Source organism: Aphidius gifuensis, linkage group LG1 (assembly GCF_014905175.1).
Source record: "Aphidius gifuensis isolate YNYX2018 linkage group LG1, ASM1490517v1, whole genome shotgun sequence".
Taxonomy (NCBI): domain Eukaryota; kingdom Metazoa; phylum Arthropoda; class Insecta; order Hymenoptera; family Braconidae; genus Aphidius; species Aphidius gifuensis.
The window spans coordinates 29,179,964-29,192,383 of NC_057788.1; the positions used below are offsets into that span (position 1 = coordinate 29,179,964).

Sequence of the window (12,420 nt, forward strand, 5' to 3'; positions counted from 1 at the left end):
CTACTTGAATTATTTATTTATTTATTTTCTCATTTTCACCTCGATAATATTGATTCAAATTCGAGGACATACTTCAACACCCACAATACTATCATTTATTTTCATATATAAAAATTATTATTAATTAAAAAAAAAAATGAAAAACTCAAAACACAATTTAATCAAGATGAAATTTTCCATTTATTTATTTTTTTTATTTTTTTTTTTTTTTAAAAAAAGCGAAAATTTTAAATTTTCGAAATAGATGCAAAACAAAATTTACAGGCATAAATGTGTCAACTTCTAAATATACATATATTTATTTATTTTTCTTTTCTGATTCAAGCTTCGTGACTTTATCATTAAAATATTATAATTATTGTGATTATTATATATTATTTTATCAGATCACAAAAACAATGATAAGATAATTTTTCAAGTTTTTATGTTTCTGTTTTTTTTTTTTTATCAATTAAAATTTGTATGTTTTTTTTTTTTGTAGTTTTCGCCGTTTAAACACGGTGAATATATAGAAATATACAATCACGTAAATTATATTATAATTGCATAATTTAAATATACAGCGATATTTTTTGTGTACAATTAGAAGACTTGTATGGTTTTTTTTTTTTGTTTAAATTTTCAAATATTTTGTATATAGTTTTTCTTTGATTTTACTTACAACATATATATCTTTGATATTTATAATAATAATATTAATACATTATGTATATTATTATTATTTATATACATAAAATTATTATTTACAGCAAAAAATTCCCAACTTGTTCTATTTAAATTATCATTTGTGATTTTTTTTTTCATAAAGTTTTAGGATTTTTTTACTGTACATCGATGTAACCCTCCACATTTCGCTAATACATTTATACAAAAATTTCGTTATTTAAATTTCATTTCATCTACAGTTTAATAGATAAACATATATTTTTTTTTATATTTATAATCTTCTTCGTCGTCCAGCGCACGATTTCATTAATTTATCTTTTACCATCATCAATAATGTTTTTACAATCTTTAAATCAATGACTCTCTAGTCAATTTTTAAATAATTATTTCTGTATTAATTTAACTGTTATCTTTATCATCTTTGAATTTTTTTTCAGCTTTTATTTTTTTTAGATAAATAAATTCGTACAATCTCAGTTATTATAACAATCTCAATAATCATGTGACAGAAGAATATTCATCAATATAATATATATAAACAATAAAAAAAAAAAAATGTTCAAATTTGGCACTTTAATTAATAGCCATTAATTAGGCCTTAAATATATTGACCAAATCATACTCAAATTATGAACATATACAAATGTTTTACATTATTTATCTAAAAATTTTTCATATATTTTATTTTTTCATTTGAATTTTTATCTAATTCACTGTGTTTTTTCTTTTGATAAAAGCCAATATATTAATTAATTTTATTATTTATTTAAATTAAAACAATTAAAAAAATTGGGAAAAAAAAAAAAAACAGTACATCAGTCTATTTATCTCGTAAACCGATAATAAATTACCGGTCACGTCATTTGTGCAGTATCAAATGCACGTTTACGTCCATTAAAATGTTGTTGATTTGTTGGTATTGATGACATTTGAAATTGTTGTACATAATTTGTATTATTTCTTAATGTATTTGGACTTTGATAGGCTGGTTGTACTGCTATAATACCAGTTTGTTGTAAATATTGTTCACGATAAATGGCTTGTTGTGTAACATAATCATTATTAACAAATTGTGTATTTGTATTATTTTGTGAATAATTATTATTTAATTTTTGTGTATTATAATCATGATTATTATGATAATTTTTATTTGTTGGTGATGTACCAGGTGATGTTGTATTTTTAAATGTTTGTGTTGGACTTTGACTTATTGATTCTAAAACATGTCGTGGCATATTTTGTGGTGGTAGTAATATTTCTTCAAGACCATCAACACGATTTGCATTACGTACAAATACTGGTGCACATTCTGGTCTACCACCAATAATATTACGCATACCTTCACGATCTTTTGCACTCATATAACGTATTGATTCAATACCATGATCATCTGTTTTTGTTATATATTCAATATTATTTATATCAGTTACACTTGACCATGTCATACTTGCTAATTCCCATTGACGTAATAAATCACTTATTCTTTCAGCACGATGAACAGCATCCAATGATTCATCATAATCTGGTCCCTGAAAATTAACAAAATTTCTTTGTTTTTTAATTTTATTATTATTTTTTTTTTTTCATGGGATTTATTTCAGGGACACTAAAATATAATAAATTTTATTTATTTTTTAATTTAAATTAACTTACGTTTTCAATTTTTTCATCAAGCATACGAAAAAAATCTATTTGGCTCGATGACATCTCACTGCAAGTAGAATATAAAAATTAAAATTTTGTATTATTTATTTAATTAAATATTGTTGAAATATTAATGGTATATTTATTAGTAATTTTTACATAGCTAATTTGACTCAAGATAAAAATTTCATATTAAATTTGTAATGAAAAATAAACAAAAAAAAAAATGTCTTATCTAGAGTCAAGCTTTTCAATTTAAAAATAATTAAAAATACTTACGCTTGTTGTAATAGAGGTCCATGTCCAGGTCCACTGCTTGTTTTTTTTTTTTGACTTTTAATATCAATTGTTCCATTTTCTTCATTTCTTGTTATTTCAATACCATTGTTGTTTGTTTTAGTCTTGGTATTGGCATTTTTTTGTTCAATCGATGCTGTACCTGTAGAAAAAAAAAAAAAAATACATGCATAAATTAAAAATGTAATGAAGTAAATAATTTATTTAAAAATAGAATCAATAAAATTATTTCATTGAATTGATTAAAGTATTTATTTATTTTTTTTATTTCGATTCTTTGTTGATAGAAAAATATATACGAGGCCAAGATCTTGATGACAAGTATCACGTGGAGTCTCGTCACATTGTTTACGTTATAAATTTACAATGATATTTAATTTTTCGTTAATTTTCCTGTTCTATATTTTTACATACAATCAAATTGCATTATCATTAATTTATCTAGTTCATCTATTATTTAAATATTGTACAGAAAAAATTTTATTTTTACTTTATATCCATATTATCGCACAAATATTTAGTTTTAAATATTTAATTTTCATTTCAATATTTTCAATCATAAAACGCAAAGATTTATAAATTTTTTCCTCTTGTTTTTTTTAAATATTTTTTCCTGTTCTACATTATCTAATATTTTATTGATAAAAAAAAAAAGAAGGAGAACCATTTAAATTGAGATATTTTTACATTTATAAAACAACAAAATATTAAATGTTTAAATAAATATGTTAATTTAATTAAAAAAAATTATCAACAGGATATTAAGTAATAAAAATGTGTAATATTTTAAATAATATTTATGATAAATTAATTAAATGATAAAATACAAATATGTCAAGTAGTTTGGGGTTTGAATTTATTATTGAGGAAGTCAAAGACCGCAAAGAAATATCTAGGTCAATTTATAGATACGAAAATCTATCTGGACACACAATTCTGCGGATATAAATTCCCCTTGAACCCCCTCGTTCATTCACCCTTTGCTTAATCCCCTCCAAAAATACAATATCGATTCGAAAAAAAAATTCACATCTGCCTGAGTTTGTTAAATAAATAAAAAACATAAATAAATATATTTCAATGATAATAAATAAAAGTATAAAAATACAAGAGAAATTCAATGAAATAAATTCAAATAAATTAACTCGGAAATGCAATTATATCATGACCTTATATGATGTTTTAATAAATTATTTATTTATATTTTTTCATGATGATCATTACCCTCAATTTCCGGTATGTAAAATCATGCCACTGTAAAATTACTTGTATTATTGTAAAATTCTTAACGTTATATTTTTATATTATTTGAATTTATTTATTTGACGTTTTATTTTTATTATTAATATATATTTTTAATAACTTTATTTATGAGTGATTTGACCTCGAGCAGAGACAGACATTCAATATCAAATGATAAAAAAAGCCACACGTGCAAAAAAGGTGTCAATATAATAATATCGTCAGACTAAAAACATGTTACATGAGTAATTAAATAAAAATAATAAATAACACTCTTTTGGCTTTTATATTTGATTAATAAAATAATTAGTTTTATAAAAATTAATATTTTTAATTAACAAATAAAATAAAATGAAAAAAATACGAAGGTGAAGCGAAGCGTCCTACCTACGTAAAAAAAAAAAACGAATTATTTATTATTTTTTAATTCAAAAACAAAAAATATTTATCATTTAAAAATAATTAAAATACTATTTTCTTTTTTTTTTTTTAATTTTCATGTTTTACAGTTAAATATTGTTGATAAAATAAAAAATTTTTAAATTATATTATCGTTTTTATAAGATAATAATTTTTTTGATAAAAAAAAAAAAAATATTATTTTACTAGCGTTTATTTATTATTAAAAAAAAATAAAATATAGAAAGTTATTTTATATAAAAAAAAAAAAAAGACAACAACAAAAATAATTTAATGATGTTATTATTTATTTTAAACGCGGATGTTTAATTATGGTATACTATTTTATTGTAAACAATAATTTACAAAACAATGTAATGGTGTTGATATTGTTTATTGATTTATATTTCAATGTATTATGACAATATCAAGATACTGAATAATTAGCCTCGGTGCTTCGCGTTAATTACCATGAATAAAAATGTGTGTCGACGACACATAACGTCACAAACTAAGTCTGCAATATACACATACGTCGCGTGACGTCGTATTGAGATTTATAAACAGAATTAAATCTATTTTTACAATTAAGTTGCACAAATTAATTTACATATGAATAGTAAAAAAAAATATTTAAAAAAAAGATGTTAAAAAAAATTATAATTATATGTTTATAAAGTTTATTAACTTTTGTTGTTTATGATTTATAAAATTACCATAAATGTAAAATATAAAAATAGAATTTAGAAAAAAAAAAAAAATATACAATCATTATCATCATAGGTCAGTGTGCACTATATTTAGAAATTAATTTCTTGATGATTTGAATGAAATAATAAAACATTGATGATAAAAAAAATTAATTTTTTTAATTTATTTATATTCAATAGAGATATTTTACACTGACACGGTTTCTATTTTTGTTAATCCGACGTCAACATGTTACTCCGAATCACAGTGAGTAATAAAAAAATATAAAAAAAAAAAATCGTATATATATATCGATTGAAAACACACCTGTTTAAACTAATCAGTACACATCTGCGTTATCCATAAACAATTTTAAAAAATACTTAAAAACTTAATGAGGAAAAAAAAATGAGTAAAAAAAAAAAAATTTACCTTTCGCTCGTCTGGCTAAATGGCTTAAATTCTGCCGCAATATTTTAAGCCACATTCTTGCTTCAATTTTTTTTTTAGGATTTTCTAAATTTCCACCAATTGTGGTGGAAATTAAAAAACGCGACAGTTTGATATTTTTTTAATGACTAATTAATGAATAAATATAAATTAAATTTTATAAATCCATATATATATTTCGAAATTAAATTTAAAAAAAAAATTAAATTATTATTAAAACTTTCACTTTAATTAACACAAAAACTTTGTAATAATAATTTTTTTTTAATTAATTTTTTTCACTTTGTTTATATATCACTGATAAATAATTATGTATATTATTGATTAAGTAATAGAATATTTATATATATTATTTAAAAGAAAAATTATCAAGATTTGTGCGATACACAGTAGTCAAGTAACTGAGCCCGGAAAAAGTTGTGTAGCACGCATTTATACGATTTATAACGCATATACGCGCTTGATCACGTAGGCCAAAAGGCGCCACGCCGACAAGTAATCGCACACACAAAATATATATTTTTTATTTTTCATATACATGTATATTATATTCACTAAAGTATAACGTCAGATTATCTACTACCGCGAGTGATAATATTGGTCTCAAAAACCTTGAAGTTAATATCAATGTGTGTTTGTGTATATGTATTTCATTTTTTCATTTATAAAATACACAGTGAAAACATTAAATCGCGTGGGTATTGTATATCGCGAGTTGTTTTTTTGTATTTTTTTAAATTAACAAGCGCATGCGTACAAAATAATAGCATTCTATTGGTTTAATTATTTAGAGGGGCTCGTTCAAATATCAACGCGCGCATATAACATTTATTTTAGAGGAAAAAAGAAAAATTTTTTTTTATGTTTTTCTCTACAGCCTTGTTGTATTTTAATGGGCTACATATTTTTTTATTTTTTTATAAAGCGGGGTTAACAACATGCGTGCGCATATTTCTCCCACTAAAAAAATTTCAAAATTTAAAATAAAAAATATACAAACAGAAAAATAAATAAAAAATATGGTAATTTAAAAAAGAAAATAAAAATACGTGGTAAATATTATAGTATTTAATTATTTAAAATGATAATTTAAATATTTAAAATTAATGATTATTTTTAGAATTAAATTTTAATATGATAAAAATGTTAAACAGCTTAGTATTTAAAATGATAATAAATTAAGTATTGAATAGATATTTTTTTTTTTCATATAAAATTAATTATGACACGCGTAGTTAAAAATATAATAATAATACGTAGTTATTTGTCTATTTTTTATTTATTATTTTTATAAATAATATTTTTTCTATTTTTAAGGACGAAGGATGACAAAGATTAGAACCTTGTTGGCTTAATTTATTTTCTAATAAATTGATGAAAATTAAAAATATATAATATAAAAAATAAAATTTATAAACAATAATAAGTTTATATTTTTTTATTTCTATCAATGGTATTTCAATATCCTTGGTATGTTGAATGCCCTTAAAAAGTATGACTGACATTCCATTTTTGTTCTGACATGTTCGACAAGAATTCAAGAATCAGAGTAAATATAAATATTGTATGTACACATAGACACGTGATGGCCTCATGATTTTGAAAGTAGAAAAAAGTTCAATAAATAAATATCTATGATAAATAAGAAAATACAAAAATTACGTATACAGAAAAAATAATAATGAGAAAAAATAAATAATAAAAGTAAAGAAAAATCATCACGTGGAAATTAAATTAACAATACATAATCTTTTATCAATGTCAGTTAAAAAAATTAACTAACTAGTGTAAAAAAAAAAAATAATCATTTAGTACAACAAAAAGTATATGACGTAAAAGGGTATTAAGTGTCCAAAGCATTTGCGATAAAACATCGACGCATAACATTATGGATGAGACAGTAAAAAAAAAAAAAAATTAAAAAATTATCATATCAGTCTACAAAGATACGGAATTTAAAAACGAAAAATTTAAATAGTCATAAAATAATTAAACAAAGTATAAAATAAAAAAAATCATCTTTATTTAATTTTAAAAAATTAATTATTAATATTTTTTTTCTTTCGATGACTTTTTTTTTTTATTATGAAATTTCGAAAAATTTAAAAACCTAAATTAAAGCCAAAAAATAATTTAAAATTATAAAAATTCTGAGTTAAATAGGTTAAATAAAATAAAAAGATAAAAAAAAATTAATATAAATAAATATATAAAAAAGTAAAAGGAGGTAAAAGAGGAGTAGGACTCTGAACCTTATTAGAAATCCTCGAGGAGACGACAAATCGATGGTCCTACGCTTGCGTATACGTAATCCCTAAATATAATCATAATAGTATTTATATAATCATTGAAATTTACCTTTATAAAGGAACTTGAAATTAATTGGATAATTAATTTTCAATTTTCATAATAAATAAAATAAATATATATAATAAAAGAGAACCAAAAAATTGAGAGTCAATATATAATTAATTTTATAATAATTTTTAAAACAATTTATTTGGATTTAATTAAAAATAAATATTGTAATAAAATTAATAATAATGAAAAATAGTTAATTGAAATAAACTAGATAAAAAAAAATTAATTTAATTGATTTATTTTTATTTTGTTTTTTGAATTATTTAAATTTTTGTTTTTTTTTATTTTTTTTGTATGAAAGATATTGAATTAATTTTATTTAATTAGTTAAATAATTCAACGTAAAAAGATATGAGTAATGAAATGAATAATATATTATTGTTTTTTTGCAGGACAGTATTTTTTTTTATTAAAAAAAATTAACTGTCACGAGATTAGAGATGATTAGTAACAGCTGATATTTGATGATAAGCTTCTTTCTTATCAATATGATATTTATACACAATTTTATTTATAGCTGTGTATAAATTTAATGATATAAAAAATTATATATATATATATGAAAATTAGTACAGCATACGTGATGGCCAGCACGTTTTATTTTTATATAGAAATATCTAATTGTTTATTTGTTTTAATTAGGGAATCAATGGAAAAGCTCAATATTGATGATTTAATTTTGATAATATAATTATGATTGTTTGATGAATTATGCAAACAAGAAAAAAAAAATAGAATCTAAATTTTTATAATGTTTTAGATTGTTTTTGTTATGAAAATTTTATTTTTTTATATCAAAAAATAATATTTACATTTGATAGATTAAATTTATCGTATCCTTTTCTTTTTTAATTAATTTTTTTTTTTTAAATATCATAAATGGGTCATTAGTTTTAGACAAAATAGAAAACAATATTTTGGTAAACATTTTTATCACACATCATTAAACAATAAATTTGTTTTTTTCATAATTTATATAACATTTCTATTGTTTTTTATTTTTTTATTGAACTTTGTTTACGAATAATAAAATTTTTAAATTAAGAATTTATTTTTATAAAATTTTACTGATATGGAAATTTATTTATTTCGATTTATTTGTTTCGATGTTTTTATAATATCAGAGTAAAAATTTTTCCATAAACAAATGATAATTGTATAAAAATATTTCCACATAAAAAAACATAAACAAAATTAATAATATAAAAAAAATATAAAAATTACTTACGAACAGAATCACTGCTTTTTTTTCCATTATTTTTATTTTTTTTATTTTTCGAATATATTGCTCCAATTCTACTTTGTCCACAACCCATCCTGTCTTCTTAAAAAAACTTGTAATATATTTAAAACAAATTAAACTTTTAATTCCACAAATTCTCTTGAAATAATCCTCAATCAATAAAACACCATGTGAAAAATAAAATTCACTTATTATTATTTTTTTGTCAAACTTAAAATTATTTATAGCAAAAAAAAAAAAATAAAACTCAGGTAAATTTTTTATACCAATCCACCATTATGAAAAATGATGGACCTGTAAAATATCCAAATTTAAACCACATTATTTAAAATAAAATATGTGGATTTAATAAATAAATTAGATATGTTATTTAAATCCATGAAAAATATACTGATTATTATAATCAGTCTTTAATAAAATTATTATCAACTTTTTTTTGTATTTTATTTATCATAAATATTTATGTCTCTTCTGAATCTCGTGAAATGAAGATATGCGTTTTTTAAATAATTATTTTTGATTTTCAAGACCTTTTTTTTGCTGCAATTTATTTCTTTTTAGTTCTTTTTTTTTGATGAAATATATCAGATGACGATTGTCGTTTAGTTGGCTTCATTTTTAAATAATCATTAAGAAGTTTTTTTTTTTGGTAATTTTATCATATACATTTTTGATTTTTTGTTTATCCTGTTTCCAAATATTTTTCCAGTCCAAACATTTTTCCTTTTAATCATTCACTAAATAACTGAGCTTTTTTTATTATTATTATTGTTTTTAATACTGTTTATTGATGTTTATTATTTTTTTTTTCAAATAATTTTTATCACAATGCATTTATCATTTTAAAATTTATTATTTGCATTATTGTTTAATTAAAATATATAGATTTTTAATTGAAATGTTAATTTGAATTTTTTTTTTTTTGTTTATTTTATAATTATCTTTAAACAGATGTTTTTGAATTTTTAATAATAATAAAACATAAATAATAATAAAAGAAATAAAATTAATTTTGCTTTTTTTTTTTACTCAATTCTTGAGAAAATTATTCAAATGATTGAGGACGGATTTTTATTTGATGTTATTATTATTAATTTAAATAATTATCTTTATTTTTTTAATTGTTAAATGTATTTATATGTAGATTTTTTTTTTTTGTTATTTTATGAAAGAATTATTATGCCAATGTGAGCAAACACTTTCGAGAACTTTCAATATTTTATCTTCTTCAATTCCTCTCTTCTCTTTGATATAAGTTCGAAGGTCAAAAGTTTAATTCAGCATGATTTTTATTGTATATTATTTATTTTAAAAAATCATTAAATAAAAATTTTTTTAAATTTTTTTATTTTTAATTATTTTTATCCTTATTTTTATAACTCAAACTTGTATTGTCTAAATCTGAAAAATAAGAAAAAGGAATAATAATTAAAATTTCATATTTCAAATTAAATATAAATAAAAATTATAAAAACAATAACAAAAAATATTAAATTACCATTTTTCATTTGGTGGAAAATTTTTTTTTCAATTGCATTAATTGACTTTTGATTTAATCTGACTTAATCAACAAGTCTGATTGAACAAATAAACAGATAAATTTATCATCATTATACAAAATTATAATGATTAAATAAATATTTTTCATAATTTTGTTAATGTACCATCTCGTGAATTCTTCTGATCAATAATTTTTATTTTTTTTTTTTTTTGCTTTATGTCTTTATTGTTTATTTATTCAATCAATTCATTTGTGATTATTATTTTTTTTTTTTTGAATTATTCTAGACAATTTCAGGACAATATAATACGACAATAAATGTCAACGAACAAATTGTCATTCACATTGATACAACTATTTTTTATTTGTGCAATAAAACCGCGCATTATTATTGTTAAAAAATATACACACACAAACATTATTGGCATAGATGTGCTCTAATTTTTGTTAAAATTGTACTCGAATTTTATAAATCACAACAGTATAAATTACACTGACAATTTAAAACTTTTATAAATTATAAAATAATAATTTATTTCAACAAAAAAAACATCAATCAATATTTAATAATTTATTTAAAAATTATTTTATCAATAAATAATTATCCAATATAAAAAAAAAAAAACAACTAACAATTTAATTTGATAAATAAAAATATTTAAAATACAACAAACGAAACAGAAAAAAAAAAAATCAAACAAAGAAAATTGATTGATGTGATAACAAGTGATAACAGTTAAAAAAAAATATTATATTTGTTAACATACCCAATTAAAAAATATCATATATCACTTTGTTAATCTGCATGTGTATTATCTTCAAAAATTTCGAAATAAAAAATTTCTTTTTTAAGAATACACTTCACTTTAATAATAAATAAAATTAAAATAAAACTAATCACAATATTATAAATAATAATAATTTAAAAAAAATGATATTTATACAGTTAAAATCATAACGAACATATTTTTTTATAAACAATAATCCTTGTATCGATAATTGACGTCATAATTCATTTCACATTTTATAAAATGTGACACACATCATAAATCAATAACTATTTATTGTCAACATAATTTGAAAAATTTAATTAATTAAATTTTTTTTTCATATAATTTAAATGATAATAATAATAACAATAATAATAAGGTCAAAAAATGGAGTCAAATCGAAACTGTTCCAGGACAAATCTATATGTATTTTTTTGTTTCGAATTATTTTAAATAATGGACGAGGGATGAAGAGGCTTGGAAAGGAAAAGGATAATTTAATTAAATAATTAATATATAAAATAATAAAAATAATGTAATAGTGTTTTTTTTTTTGTTTATAATAAATATATTGATTAAATTTAAAATACGTCTTTTCGTAACAACGTTCCAGCATTGACTGAAGAAAACTATGGCGCCAGTTAAATAACTACGCATGTGCAAAATTTTCTTGTTACAAATTTCATTATTTTGGATATGTACATGAAAATTTTATTATATTTTTTTGTTGTATTATTGAGAGAACATTTACTTGTCAATATTTATATTTCTTTTAGAGTGCTAAAATTCGGTAGTTTGCTTATAAAGGGTCAAGAGTCTTTGATTTTTTTTTTTAGGGTTGAAAAAAGCTTTTATATATATTTTCGAAATAAATTATATATTTTTTGAAATAAAATCAATATGTTGATTGTAAATTTTATTAATTAAATAGTAGATTAAATTTTAAAAAGAATAATACTAATTATTTTGATTAATTGTAGTTTTTTTTTTTTTCGATTTATTCATTTCGAATTTCGAAATTTTAGGGTATCTCCTAATCTCACCTATATATTTCTCTCGGGATTTAAAGTCCCCTGATATTCTTGAAGGTTTGATTATAAATTTCAAACTGATTAACATATAAAAACATTTTTTATAATAATTCAATTTTTCTATAG

At 20.1% G+C, this 12,420-nt stretch overlaps 1 protein-coding gene across 2 annotated transcripts; it reads right to left on the bottom strand.

The window, feature by feature from the left end:
• Nucleotides 1-1,166: 1,166 nt before the first annotated feature.
• Nucleotides 1,167-11,884, bottom strand: LOC122860204. Of its 2 annotated transcripts, XM_044163907.1 has the most exons (5): nt 11,261-11,884; nt 8,978-10,393; nt 2,590-2,749; nt 2,320-2,377; nt 1,167-2,195 (listed from the first exon to the last, which is right to left on the bottom strand). In XM_044163907.1, exons 2-5 carry the CDS (start codon nt 9,063-9,065, stop codon nt 1,521-1,523), a joined length of 981 nt encoding a protein of 326 aa, XP_044019842.1. In that variant the 5' UTR covers nt 9,066-10,393; nt 11,261-11,884; the 3' UTR covers nt 1,167-1,520. The 2 variants fall into 2 exon arrangements, with proteins under 2 accessions (XP_044019842.1, XP_044019843.1); XM_044163908.1 differs by lacking the exons at nt 8,978-10,393; nt 11,261-11,884 and adding an exon at nt 5,371-6,179.
• Between the last annotated feature and the right edge of the window lie 536 nt (nt 11,885-12,420).